Source organism: Pangasianodon hypophthalmus, chromosome 11, assembly GCF_027358585.1.
Source record: "Pangasianodon hypophthalmus isolate fPanHyp1 chromosome 11, fPanHyp1.pri, whole genome shotgun sequence".
Taxonomy (NCBI): Eukaryota; Metazoa; Chordata; class Actinopteri; order Siluriformes; family Pangasiidae; genus Pangasianodon; species Pangasianodon hypophthalmus.
In genome coordinates this window covers 22711052-22726499 of record NC_069720.1, presented here as the reverse complement: position 1 = coordinate 22726499, position 15448 = coordinate 22711052, and the positions used below count along the sequence as shown (strand labels likewise).

Genomic DNA, 15448 nt, shown 5'->3' with positions numbered 1-15448 from the left:
GGTTTTAGCTCTATGGCATGTACATGTACATGTATAATGCATAATGCTGTTAATGTTTCTGCTTTGAGGATGCTTTTTGTAATCATGACACTGGCATTATCATTTCCCAAGGATATTATCATCAGGATACAGTGTCCTGAGAAATAAGACACATCTCTGTCATTTCTAATGTGTTTGTGTTTGGTATAATCTGTGGAGATTTTAGGTTGGAGAGAGCTTGTGTGTGAGCAGGTTGGCTTGGGCAGCTGGTATGTTGCTGTGTTTTTTCTCTCGAGCGCCAGCAGGCGTGCCATCACTGGTGATCCTCCACGGCTTCAGTGCTGTTCAGTGAGCCAGAATACACAGAGTTCATCATCCCTCCATTCCAAAACATGCTGTCTATTGACTAGAACCACAGCAGAGCTATCTGTCTGTCCTTCTTCTTCTTTCCATCTTCTTCATCTGTGTTTGACTGTCCATCTGTCTGTCTGTCTGTCTGCCTGCCTGTTTGTCTGTCAGTCCACATCAGACACATTCCATCCATCCATATCAAAACTATTTAACCATCCATGTATCCATCCATTCATATCAGAACTATTTATCCATCCAGCCATCCATCCATCCATCCATGTATCCATCCATTCATATCAGAACTATTTATCCATCTGTCCATCCATCTGTGTATCCAGCCAGCCATATCAGACCTATCCATCCATCCATTCATCCATCCATCCATCCATCCATCTCAGAACTATTTATTCATTCATTCCCACATTGGATTTATCCATCCATCCATTCACCAACATCAGACCTAACCATTCCAACACCAGACCTATCCAGACCTATCCATCCATTTGCATCAGACCCATTTTACCCTTTCATCTATCCATGCACATCAAACCTGTCCATCTGTCCATCCAACCATCCATCCAGCCAGCCATCCATCCATCCATCCATCCATCTATCCATCTATCTCTAACTCTCGTCATATTCTAATCCTAATTCACTTTACGTTGCTTTCTATCATTCTGTCTCTCTCTCTCTCTCTCTCTCTCTCTCTCTCTCTCTCTCTCTCTGGGAGTGGGGGTGCTGGATTGACAGTAGTGCTGTGTGGGGTCATGTTGCTCCCGGCAAACCCAGAAGCATAGAGATGACACAACAACGAAACTGTCTCACCATATTACTGCATGCATCACAAGAGAACCAGGAGAACCAGAACAAGTTCAGCAGAAGTATTGGTCATTGGGAACCCATCAGTCATTCCTCTGTTCAGGCTTTTTGGCTAGATCATCAGGATCAGCCGGTTGCGTTTGTGAGATTGCGTGTCGTGTGGAGTAGAGTGGCAGAGTGGCAATGTTCATTAGTAATACCGTGCCTCCTTTTTAATTAGGGCCCAGCTCATTTAGTGTTGTCTCTGGGTGGAATAGTCATTGGTAATTAATCATGGCTAGGCCCCATGCCACTGTATTAATAAACAGAGCATTAGGTGTGGAGGGACTTGCTGAGCCCTTGGGACTTGTAGTTTTTGCTTGGCACTTAAGTGTTCCTACTTTGTTTCTTCCAAAATAAATCATTTAGTATGATTATGGAGGTACTGAATTTTTCTCAGATGCACTGTTTTCTGGATAAAACTAGCTATAATTTAGTTAATAATAATAATAATAATAATAATAATATTACACTAATTGCACAATAATTACAATAATAAAACTACCTCAACTATGTTTTCCTCCTTGGGTTGGTTCATGAATTGGGTCAGTGTTGAAACTGATTGACTGAAGCTGTTTCGAGACATAAACAGCACATTCTCTGACTTTTTATCTTCCTTCATTTGCTCGCTCCCTCCCTAAATTTCTCCCCTTCACAATCCCCTCCCTTCTCTATCTCTATCTAATGGCCTATCTGTGTTCTCTCCCACTCTTCCACATTTCATTAATAGCTCCTACTCTGGCGTCCCTCATCAAATCGGTTGGCATTATGGGTAACACATCCCCGCCGCCCCAAATGTGGCCCGTGCGCGAAGTCTAATCGTGTTACTCTATTACAGTTATTTCCATCCATTATTCTGCCTCTTCCTCTCCTTGGCTGCTGTCTTTCTCTGTCAGATAGAGTGGGTCAGACGGAGGGGCGTTTGTATTGTTCGAGAGAGATGGCAACGTTTTTATTAATTACTCACTGCTGAATAGTACTGTTGTGCTTTCAGCTCCCACAAAGGTATGATTTGCTGGGTAATAGTCTTATAACTTTATTTAGGAATGTAGTGTTTGTGTATGTGCACGATCTGACTGGCAGTTCTCTGCCATGTCCTGTGACTGTTTATGCCAAAGCTGTCACATGATTTTGTTGAGGGCCAGCTGGCATCTGAAAGGTGTGCGCAAACAATTAAACACCACTTTTACTTACCCAGTGTTTTTCATTTTCTTTTCTTTAGCATAGAGATGATCTGAAAACACACGCAATGCTCAAATTCTCACATGCACATATTGACGTAGCTATAATAATGTATAGCTCACTTAAATACAAGAACGTGCTCTACTCTGCAAACCCACATAAACAAAAATAGACTTCAAGGCTTCAGAGAAGGTACAGTATATGGGCCAACATATATCGTTCAGAATGGTTTACAAAATAGCAAAAAATGAAATCATTACTGGATCATTACAAGACGTGAAGCCAGCCAACCGCATCTTTTCAAACTATCCTGCTCTCTTCTGAATACATAAGCTCACATACTCCCACGATTGGCTAGCTAGAGGGGAGAGAGAGTATGCTGTCCCTCCTATCCAGAGAGCACTGCAAATTTTGCACTCTTGGTTCATGGCCAAGAATGGTTGTGGAATCGCTGGGATTGGCACTCGCAATCTCCCAACAATAGTGCGAGCGCTTTTATGTTGTGCCACCTGGGAGCCATGTGACCACGTTTTTCTGAACTAAAAATTCTGAGCTACTCACACTGTGTACTTCCTTGTTTTTACATGAATATATGTCTTCTATCCTGTAAACACACCTGAGACAGGAGTGGTATGAGTTGAATAAGGTCACAGTAATTATGCAGATGGAAATTTTTCTGTTAGAAATAACAGCCTTAAGAGGTAAAAAGACACATCTTTGACCTTGTAAAGACATTTAATCAGAGGTTTGTCTAACATGTTTTTCATAATATAAGTAGTATTCATAACATCCTCATCTGTTTCAAATCAAATACGATTTTGTCTTACACCTGAAGATACTTAGATTGCTAAACAAACAAACAAAAAAAAAAGTCCTGACTTCATTACCTTTAACAGACCAAAATAAATCTATTGCACAAACATCCTGTCGTTCCCCCACCCCCCATTGAGTTCTGTTGATATTTGTTAGTGAGCCAGTGAGCCCAGCTAGAGCAGTTTAATATCAGGATGTGCATGAGCTGCGTAGATGCTTCATCTCTCTCTACCTTTACGCCCCTTTTCTCCTCCTTCCCACCCCCTGTCTGTGTCCTCCTACTTCACTCATCACTCTCTCACTCTCCACTCTCTCTTCAACCTTCCCTTCTTCCTTTCCTTGTTTGCTCCATTAGAGGGAGCTAGAGGTTGTGTGTTAGGAGAGAAGTCCTCCTGTCTTCTATGTTTACCAAAAGCCAAACTCACGTCTTCCCCAGCTGCCATGCCAACAGCACGTAGCATGGAGGATGCTTAATGTGTTAATGCTCCCTGATCTCACACTGTATAGTTCAGCCACCATTTTCTGTATTTAATTCACACACTGGAAATGCCGAACATTATGCATCCGGGTTGGACAAGGAAAGGAGTAATAAATTATTGCTAGGGAAGGAGAAGCCGTGTAGGCATTGTTTATCTTAAGTGTATGTTCCATTAAGTTTAAGAGGGGGGTGGGGATCATAACTGTCTGTCTGTGTTAGGAGACAGACAGGTTTGGATCCAAGTGTATTTTTTTTTTTTGTAAATGTAAAGCAAGCATGTAGTCAGTCGATCTACAAACAGTCTACACAAGGCAGAAGTGTTCAGTATTTAGGAAGAGTACTGATTAGGAGCAGGTCAAGCAAGCCTGGAAATTGCGAGCTGAGAAATGGAGTATGTGTGCAGTCGTGAGATGGTTTGCTGGTCTGCTAAGGATTCTGGGAAGTATAGTTTGTGGTTTCAGCTTTGACTGGTGCTGAGAGAGATGTGAAGGTCTCTGAGAATGACTAACAGAGGGGTGGGATTTGGCTGAAATAACTTATATAAGACAGAGCCATCTATAGCTCTACAGGTTGAAGATTTTGTTTGATGGAACCTTTCACTCTTTATATCACTTTCTGATGAAATGGTGGGAAATTACCCCTCTGTAACCATCAGTGGTTAGTAACCTTTCGACCATTGATGCCCACAAACACATAAGCAGCTACTAGCCTCTGCTCTGAGCCATAAATATAACAATAGCTCAGAACACAGTGTATAAAGACCCTACTCTGTGTGGACCCTGTGTTGACCATTTGTTGAAATAGAGCTGTTACTCTTGCATTTATCTTACTGGTGTTTTATCTCCTCCTCTTTTATACAATGTACACCAGACTTATTGGCAACCTACATAAAAATGAGTAAAAATCATTTAGAAAAAAAAAAAAAAAAACATGGAATAAGTGATATATCAGCTCAGACATACAGGAGTATTATAATTTTATTTAAAGACATAAGCAACTATGGAAACCAGTGCCTCCAGAGGAAACCTATGTACATAAATTATGTCTATGGCTTAAAACACTTATCATTATTGTCTTTAAATCTGAAAAAGTTTCCCACTGTGGAAGGGGGATATTTTTGGCACCAGCGTTATCTAATTAACTAGTTTGTACAGATTTGTTTCTTCTTTTTCATTGCAAGTGTTTGTTTCATTTATTTTGTCTGTACAAATCTGTAAGATAGAATTGGAACCAAAGAAGTAATAGTAAGTGCATAAACATAAAGCTGAGATGAGGCTTGAAAAGTTTCTCTCTTTAAACAATATCTAAATTCTCACTGACACGCACACACACTTCCCTGCTTCCCCCAAAGTTGTATGGTCTTAAAGCATGTCTCCTATGAACTCTCAGACTGCTCTGATGCCCTCTCAATGGCCTTCTTCGTTCTTGCAGCACTTTCCTGCCTCCTCTGTACTCAGCAACCCTTGCTGGCTTTAGCATGCTAATCTCACCCTGGCCTTGAGGAGAAAGGGAGGATGACACGGCATCTCTTTGTTTGATGTGCAAAAGCATGCACTGTTCCATGCTGACTTTAAAGCTCCTTAGTGAAGTCCTGGAGTTTGCACATACAATAGCTTTAAAAAGAAGCAGCCCTGATGAAATCAGCATGTTTACATTGAATTTGAAATTACATGAACTTATGTGTTTTCTCTGCCTGTTGTGACTGTTGAAGTGTTTATTAAGGTGATCTATTCTGAGGTGTTTCTGTGTCTGATGAATGGATATTTTCTTCTTGTAAGTTATTTATGTCCATTATCTGGTGTGTGTGTGTGTGTGTGCGCGCGTGTGCGTGCGTGCGCATGCAGGGTGTTACAAGAAGGCCGCTGTCGTGATGTACTTAATTAGGCTGGTTGTGATACACTGAAGCACAACACGTGCTATGTGAAAATCTATACTGCCTAATGAAACATGACAAACAAGCACCAGACTCACATGCTCAAGCGGTCACACTCTTAGTGGTGTGTGTAGCTTGTAGCCATATGTGGTTTTTTTTGTTAATAGTGGTGACCAATACCATCCCTGACAAACTTTGCATATTATTCGAAGGAGCTCTCTGCTTTTTAACATTGGACCACAATGCTATGCGTTATCACCCAAAAATACACCAAAAGAGTCTTCGTTTCACCCCAAAAACCAGCAGATGAGCCAATCTGGAATGTTTCACAATTCTGTAAGTGTTTTGAACTCTCTGAAATTAACTGTATCCCCTTTGAAGCTCCGCCCCCTTCCTCCCATCTAACATTTTTAAACTTTGAGCCAGTTCTCTCACCTCAGCTTGACTTTCCCACTTCAAAGATGTACTGACAAAGGGCCCTTGCTTTCTTTCAGGATAAATGGAGAATGTTTTGTGTTCATTAATGTGAAATAAAATTTATCAGTGTATGTCCAACCTAGCTAAATTTAGACAAGTATTATAGTTAACATCAGTGTAACAGCGGGGGTGTGGTCGAGCTTTAGCAGTGGATAGAGAGGAGGCGAGTTGAACCGGCAGGTAATACATGATGATTTTCACCTGTCTCTTATTACCACCAGTCTACTTATTTGTGTCTCTGTGCTTTCATTGACTCCCGTAACTGGCAAGAGAGAGTTACGCACACACACATGCATACACACACAAAAGCTGCGAGTCTGTTGAGGTTTTTTTTTTTTTTTTTTTTTTGGAAAGTGCACTAAAAAGCACAACCTGAATAAACACGAGCCCGAAGCTCAGCTAAAGTTCCGCCTGCCTCCTGAATCTTCCTCCACACTTTCACACACCGGGGTTTTACAGTTGTTTAACTGTACTTATTAGGGATGTCATTTTGACAGAAAATGGTCAAAAGCAGCACTAAGAAGGTCTTCTGCTTTTTTTCCCCCCAACTCATGCTCATGTTCACTGAAACTGGACAGTTGAAGATTGGAAAAAGACCGGGTGATGGTTTTCCAATTTTCAACTGTCCAATTTTGGTGAGCCTGGGCCCAATGTAACCTCAAATTCCTGTTGTTGGCTGACAGGAGTGAAACCCAGTGTAGTCTTCTGCTGTTGTAGCCCCCAAGGTTCAACATCTTGTGTATTCTGCGATGCTTTTCTGCTCACCACGGTTGTAAAGAATGGTTGTTTGAGTTGAACAGCAGCTTGTTAGGAAAACAGTGTTTTACAGATTTTGAAACTTGATGCCCACAAGAAGCAACTACACTTGCAAGTCTCTAATTGGGCACTTAGCCTGCAAGTGCTCAGTTGTATAAAATGAGATAAATGTAAGTCACTCTGGGTAAGGGAGTCTGCCAAATATAAATGTCTCAGCGTTGATGCAGCATGAGCAGCAGATGCAGTTGGCTGGCTTCTCAGAAGAAGCATGTGTTAACTCTCATGTTCCCCGGTTTGCAGTTTTCATATGATCGGTGACCAAGTTTGGGTGACGGGGGAATGGGGAGGGGGGTGGGAGGGCGATTACCAAAATAAATAAAAAACAAACAAACAAACAACAAAAAAACCTAATTTGAATCTGTCATCTGTGGGCTCCTTTCCCCTCCTTTATCATCCTCCTCGCCGCGCGGGGGGGCAGTCTGCTCATGGGCCTGAAAAGTTTTATGTCTGTTTCTTAATTGTGTGTAATGGTGTTTTTAACTGCTTCCGTATTATTTATATCCATTGGGATAGAGTTTTGCTTGATTATCCTCTGCTTAGATGGATATAATATATTATATTTTATATTGCACTGTGTGCATGTTAAAAGCCAAGCTGCTTTTTTATTTTTATTTATTTTACTGTCCCTGTTCTTTTTGAATCTGAAAATATCAGACACACTGTTGTAAAGCTTCATGTGGTCCTTAAAGGGTCCATAAGGGTGTACAGTAGTATAGTTATTTTCACACTGTCACCTGGATGCTTGCCATATGGTAATATGATACACATCAAATTCTTCATAACACACACACACACACACACACACACACACACCAGTACTATGTAGAAGCATCTCAGTTTATCTGATCAATTAATGGAGAATTTATTACAGTAGTTTTCCAGTTTTCTGGAAAAAAACATGAAAATAAGAAAACGGAAACATCTAGAGAAGCCTTTGAGAGTGTAAAGTTGGGTTATTGAGCCACTGAGATATATATTTTTCCAGCTGATGATTCTTTTTGCAAAAGAGACCTTTTTATGAGGCTAGCATAATTTAAATTCTGATAAGATTTTAATAGGTTTAGGTGTGAAATTATTCTTAATTTTTCCCTGTGATGTCTGAACTTTGGTCATATCCATCCTTTTATATTTAGCCAGGCAGTGGTCTCTCACCATGATTATTTCATGGGTAATAATGATCCAATTATAAATGGTGCCTCTGTGTTTACCAGTCAGTAAAGTGTTTTGTAGTTGCATGTCTCACAGAACAGATACCCTTCCATGCTAGCCCATCCGTCCTGCTGCATTTCTCCATCAATCTGAAAAACTAAATTAATTATTAGATCACACCGGTCTTCTTTTCTCATGCTAATTGTGCTATGGATGTTATTCCCTGTATAGCTGAGTTCTGATAAACACATAGAGTGTGTGTGTGTGTGTGTGTGTGTGTGTGTGTGTGTGTGTAGTCTCGGCGGAGAACCTGGAGAAGAGTTTGAAGCAGATGGAGAAGCAGATGCTGCAGCTGGAGAAAGATCTGGACACCTTCAGCTCCCCTGACAACCAAGATGACATGTTCCACAGCAAGATGGCCATATCCTTTATTACTCACACGCAGACTTACACTTTGATTGTTCCAGATACAGGTGTCCAAGCGCAAAGTTTATTTGCAGAACCTTTCACCACTTCTGCTGCACTCTTTCAAACACACACACACACACACACACACACAAACACAAACTCTCGGTTTCTAATCAGAGCCCAGGTCCGTTTGTAAGACTGGCTGTGTATTTTAATTATTAACTACAAATGTCAGCAGGTCATGCTTCAAGCAGGTGTGTGCTCAATAATGGAGTTTCACACTGCATTTCCATTCTGCATCCAGCCTCACTGTCTGTCTTCCTCTGCTTTTCACTCTTGGTGCCTGGGGTGCTCTTCTGCTAGCACTTTGGGTTTCCTGTTTACTCAAGTCTGAAGATTTTTGATGAACAACTTGCTGCATTATTATTACTTCCTTATCTCGCATTGCCACGTACACATATCTGCGCTCGAAGGAAATTCTGTCTAGATATTGCTCAATTCTCATAAACAAATTTCTTATTTTAGGGAAGTAGAAGTTAAAGGCACAATATTATGTAGTGTTGATTCTGTGCTGCTGGAGCTGGTACCTGTTCTTCTACCCTCCCCTCTTCGTTACACTCTTCACTCTGACATGACTGGGCAGGAGGCAGTCAGGGGAGATCATTATCCTGCATGGCCTGTGTGTGTATGATTGTGTGATTGATGCACTCATGGTGTTTCCTGTTGAAAGTTAGCATGGAGGCCCTTTAGTCCAAAGTTTCTCAGCAGCCCTGCTATGGCCCAATATGTGGCTGCAGTGATGCAGGAGTGAGGCTTTAAGCTGACATTTAACAAATGAATCAGAGAAGCAAGCCAACACATTTTGATATCGTGTGTACTATATTTGCTCAATACAATGCACTGACACAACACAGCATCATAAAATCATACGTATGGGTCTCCACCACTACCATCCTCTCCACCAGCAAATCATCATTTACAGTATCGTAGCAGTCAGTGCAGTTATGTTTCTGATTGTATGACAGATTGTGAGCAAGCAAGTGTTCAGCATGCAGTTGTTGGTGTGAGATTGCTGAGCACTAAAGGCTCTTCCTGAGAACTGATGAGCTCATTTTCTCCACTTAAGGTATTATTTCATCCCCTCATTTTTCCAGCATTTGACTGGGCACCCAGGTTACTCTATTAAACATGTTAAAATACACATAAATAGTAGTTTTCCACCAAATATGAAATTTCAACATTTAGTCTAAAACAGTTTGTCAAATGGCTAAATTCATTCCTAGCATTTAGTATTTTACCGAACTGACTAGTGTACATAAAAAAAATACATAAATAAATAAAAAAAAATACTGTAGCAGCAGCAGTGAATGAAAAAAACTCGCCACAGTTCAGCGAATCCAGTTTTCTAAACATGAACTATTACAGCTTCTCTATTTCAGCTTATAAAATCACATGCAGCATTTATGTTTGTTATTTGGCTGAAGGTGGCTCATCAGGCCAGAGAGCGTTAGAGTGTTTTTTTGTTTGTTTGTTTTTTTGAAAAAACACTTTCTGGTCTGATTAATAAAGTGACTACAAGATTTGTTAAAAAAAAAATAAATAGTTTAAAGACGAATGGACGGAGAAGAGAATGGACAGATAAGTATGCAATTATTCCCCTGCTTCAAGTTCAAATCAGATGTCTCATCTGTTCAGAGTAGAGGTGTGCATTAGGAAATACAGTCAGCAACTTCAGCAAATGATGGTGGCTACAGTAAAGGCCTGATAAAGCATCTCAGCATTCAGTGATGTCCATGGGTTCCAGACTGCAAAGGAATTGCATCCAAGTATTAAAAATATTCCTTATATCTATAATTGTTAGTTTGTCCAATTACTTTTGAGCCTGTGAAAATAGAGGGACTGTGTAATAAATGGCTGTAATTCCTAAACGGTTAATGCAATATCTTTTGTTAAACCCCTTGAATTTACGCTGAAAGTCTGCACTTCAATCACATCTTGATTGCTTCATTTCAAATCCATTGTGGTGGTGTACAGAGGCAAAATTACAAAAATTTTAATTTTTCTCGACTTTTTTGGCAGTATAGACACTTAAATATAGGAGATTAGATACACTGTATGGGCAAAAGTATGTGGACACCTGACCATTACACTTAGGTCGTTCTTTCCCAAACTGTTGCCATAAAGTTGGAAGCACACAATTGTATAGAATGTCTCTGTGTGCTGTAGCATTACAATTTCCCTTCTCTGGAACTAAGAGGCTGAAACCTGTTCCAGCATGACAATGCCCCTGTGCACAAAGCGAGCTCCATGAAGACATGGTGTGTGAAGGTTGGAGTGGAAGAACTCGAGTGTCCTGCACAGAGCCCTGACCTCAACCCCACTGAACACCTTTGGGATGAACTGGAACACCGACTGAACCCCAGACCTCCTCACCAACATCAGCGCCTGATCTCACTAATGCTCTTGTAGCTGAATGAACACAAATCCCCACAGCCACGCTCCAACATCTAGTGGAAAGTCTTCGCAGGAGAGTGGAGGCTGTTATAACAGCAAAAGGGGAATAAATCTGGAATGGGATGTTCAACACCCCGGACCATATATGTGTGTTATGGTCTGGTGTCCACAAACTTTTGACCATATAGTGTATGAAGCACGTAGGATGAAGAAAGGCCATATTCATTAACATGGGAATGTACAGGTTTCTTGTGTAGTGCTGCTCAGTGCCCTTAACCTTACTAGTAACTAGTATCTAAACTTGGATAAGAAGTCATTACAGTTTAGTCAGCATTGGGGTGATAAGTAGACTAATTCAATTACTTACCACAGGTTGTTACCATTTTGTGAAAAAAGACATTTAATTTTAGTAACTAATATTAAATTACTTTTTTCATTACACTTTAGTCCACGTAGTCGTTTATTAAAGCAATTATTAAGGAACTACTATAGTAACATGTGATTGCTTACTGATTTAGTTAATGATTACCTAAGCATTAATTAAGGAAGATCACGGCCATGTACAGAAAAAATCACGGCCATGTACAACTAAAAATTATAACTGCAGGATTAGACGGGATTTGTTACATTTTCCGTGGGAGTGGGTGGGAAAATGGCAGTGTGAAACTTTTTTTGTGAAACAAAACAGAACCAATTCAAATTGTCATTAATGGATAAGCCTTGAAAGTTTCTTATGACTAAATGGTGATATGTAATCAAGGATTATGTAGCCCAAATTTATTTGAATACCCCTGGTCTAAAAGTATCGACACCTATACTTCAAGGATAAATTTGTTATGGCCGTTTCATTCTTGTTCAGGCTTTCAAGTCTGGCAGTACTATAGTCAGTAAGAAACGGCCAAAAAAGAGAAAAAGCTTGTCTCATTTGGTTGAATGTCCTCACAAAAAATTTTAGCAGCTCTCCTTCATTTGTTTCCCCACTTTCTTGTAAAGCATTAATTTTCACGTTTTAGTGTCTCATCTCTAGTCTCATTCCGAGTGGTATTAGCACTAATGTGTGTGTCAGACTCAGTTCCAGGAGCTGTCCAGCACATGCCTCAGTTCATTATGGAATAGATGAGTGCTTCATCCTGATGGGTGTGTGTATGAGAGAATGTGTGTGTGTGTGTGTGTGTGTGTGTGTGTGTGTGTGTGTGTGTGTGTGTGTGTGAGAGAGAGAGCGAATGAGTGTACACGCAAGTGTGGCTCCATCAAGTCATGTAGGTGTCCTGACATGCTCTGAGTCTAATGTGTCACTGATCTGTGTGTGTTTGGGTTTGTTTGGTAACCACAGCAGTGTATGAGCTGAAGTGTAGGCTGTTGGATGCCTACACTTTCATAAGGTGTGTGTGGGGAGTGTGTTGCACCTTAAAGCCCTGCAGTGAGGAGTGCATGTCAGTTTGTGAGTGGGTAAGAGGAGGAGTGAGTGCTTTAGACTTTGAGTAGAGTTTGGCAGGTGGTGGGTGTTTATGGCTGTGTATGTGTGTGTGTGTGTGTGTGTGTGTGTCAGTGTCAGTGCGGAGGTGATTTGAGTGAAACTGGCAGGTGTGTGCTACTGTGTGAAGGTGTGCAGGGGTGTGTGGTCAGTGTGTGGCTCTTTAGAAGATAGCAGTACGAGGACTGGTTGCTATTATTAAACCTGGCTAATGAGCAATGATTGCTGATGCTGACAGGTCAGATACTTTTCTTGACTTGTACTTCTTTTTCATCTTATAGACCCATCATCTCTCTCTCTCTCTCCCCAGCTCAGAGTCCACATGCCTCTTATAGCCGTGTCCTTGTTAACATAATCTCCGTCCACCCCCTTACTTCACAGACCTAATGAAGTCTCCCATGCAGAAATGCACACACACTTTTCATTAAGCAAGTAATTCCCTGGTGTTGTTCTCACATCAGTGATGCGGTGGTGCGAGCAGATGTTTCGCTTTGTAAATCAGCCCGCAACAGTGCAGGTGTACTCTGTCAGCAGAAAAGTTCTGTCATTAGAACACCCTCAAGATGCTGAGGAGCACCCAGCAAAGGCACAGCAGTCCCTGTCAGCGGCTTCTCTGTACTGCCTTCACGGTGAATAAGTCATGAACGCTGTGCACTGTGACACTCGTAGGCCAAGCTCCATCCTGCGGATCGATCCAGGCTTCAGTTGCTGTATGTCCACTCATCACTCCAGACCTTTTTAAAGAAAAGACTACTTATACATCACTATTTATGGGTTGTAAAGCTATACCGTAGCAAGGACAAATCACACCGTATGTGTGTGTGTGTTATTGTGTGTTCTTTCAAGTATGTTTTCTAGCCCTAGAAAATAATTTGTGCCATATTTCCCATCTGCCTCAAATACAGTCACATGAAAAGTGAAGTGAAGCTGTCACTGCTTTTAGAGACAGGTTTATTGTATCCATCCATCCAATCAGGCTTTGGAAAGGCACTTTGCAACAGGGTGGAGCACTGCCTTTCTGAAAATTTACTCTCTGATACCGAAGCATCTAAAATTGCCACCAGATGTGTGAAGATTGAGGTTGTAGGGGTGTGAGCTCTGACTGTGTGTGTTGCAACCTCCTACCCGAACAGATTTGTAATAGCACAGTGTTAGGTCGTAGGCAAATGAGTAAATACAGTATAAACTGTAGTGCATCTGTTGGTTTAACTACATGTCCCATTGCGAGGTGGAAACCTTGTTCTTTTTAAGCCTTGTCCCGGGTTTGATCCTGAGTTTGTGTGACTGCCTATGTGTTTTGCATCCTCTCTCCATGTTCTGTGGTTTCCTTCCACCTCCAAAAACATGCCAGTACATGGATTGGCTAAGATGTGAATGCATGTGGGATAAAGCAGTTAGTGAGAGCGACTGAGCTGCGAAATAGTGAAGACTAAGGAGGCATTCTATGCTTTTTGTCTTCGCTCAGCTGTTCAGCCATTAAATAGTCTAATAAGTTTGTAGGCTGCAGCTTCTTTTCTCTTTCAGTTTAGTGCAACAGAGCTGTTCTTATGGAATGAGTGTTTAGGGACCTGACCACTAACTACATTTTTCAAATAGTTTGCCATTCAAGTTTATAGATTGGAATAGTTTGCTTTGAATGAGCTTAAAATTCTTTAGAATCATATTTTACTAAATATTTCTCATTAAATATTTCTCATTTCTCATCGCAGTATAATCCTGATCGTTATGTGAACGGACAGCAGTATAATTCACGTTTTCACATATCATGCCATGCTGCTTACTACCCGCGCCCTTGAGTGATGAGTGGATAAGTTATCAGGGCTCTGGGCTTTCAGAAGTTTTGGACGGCTCTCCAAAGCAGTTCTGACAAGGCATAAACCGCACAAAATGATAACACAATGAATCATTATTTTTCGGTAACAAAGGGTTGAAGCAAGAATCCTTGAGAATAAAGAAATGGCGATGAAATCCGACAGTGAGTCATGTCTAAATCAAGAATCCCCTCAGCCTCACAAGTGGGAGCAAGCTAGAGTAGAGGTTAAAATCACATCAGATTAATTATTGGGTGGCTAATGTATAAATTAAGGGACTTACCCATAGGCTAATTTATAAATAAGCACAAAATTCAATGCAGTTATTGCGCCAGTTGTAAATGCTCACGAAGTTAACATAAAGCCCTGAATAAGCAATCAAATTCCATTTCCTACTGGAAAAGGTTGTAAACTGTTCATGATGTTTGCTACTGCATAATCAAATCCTTCACTGATTATGACAGAAAGATGCTGAGTGAGAGAACTTGCATATGAAGGCTTATGGCTGCTGGTCTATTTGTGGCGTTATTGGGTTTCACAGAGCTTCACCGGTATGAGCCAAGTCAAACAGAGAGCAGCTCCTGTCAAAAACATTTCACCCCGCAGTCTGCACACATGTCCACGGGCCCCACACAGGAGCATGCTGCATATTATAACTACAACTCACACTCACTTAAACACTCCACTGAGGCCTCTCTCACACACAGACACATACGCACACAAGTTTTGATGAGCTGTGAGATGAGCTGTCACCGAGTGAGGCCACTGCACCAAACAAGATTAATATTAAAGACAACATTAATGTCGGAGAATATTTGCAGCGCCCCTTAAAGAAAAATTCCTGAACTCTGAGTTAGGCTTAGACTTTCCTCTCTGTTGTTTCTGGATGAAGACGGAAGCAGTATTTGTTCAAACTGTATTTACAGTTTTGCGACAGTATGTATATATATATAAAAAAAAAATCTCCCAGCACATACACATATATATACAGACACGTTTTTTGCATTCTTACAAAGCATGTCTGAGAGAAGCGATGCAACAGTTTGCCAATATTTCATATGTCTCGAGGCATGAATGATTTGATATGCAAAGCTCAAGCACGCTAATTTGAAGTAAGTTTAATAACACTGATGCATGATGTATTGAATACTAAAGGGGTTTCATATTCTTCTGTTTATGACTGTATGTTGGCACATGTGCTTCTTTGATCCGTGTTCATACTACATGGTGTCATTGAGAAAAAGGGGTTTAGCTAGAAATCTACATTTTAGCCTCTGACATTTCTGATTCCATTGAATCAGATACAGATTTTTTTCTCTGTCTTT

At 40.8% G+C, this 15448-nt stretch overlaps 1 protein-coding gene across 3 annotated transcripts in view; it reads left to right on the top strand.

Annotated features, from left to right (window-relative positions):
- Positions 1 to 15448, top strand: part of diaph3 (diaphanous-related formin 3) — a 324811-nt gene that overhangs the window by 212626 nt on the left and 96737 nt on the right. For all 3 annotated transcript variants that reach the window (XM_053238349.1, XM_053238350.1, XM_053238348.1), the window contains one exon: positions 8273 to 8398. In XM_053238349.1, the coding sequence (XP_053094324.1) occupies positions 8273 to 8398 (126 nt within the window). The remainder of the gene's footprint in view (positions 1 to 8272; positions 8399 to 15448) is intronic.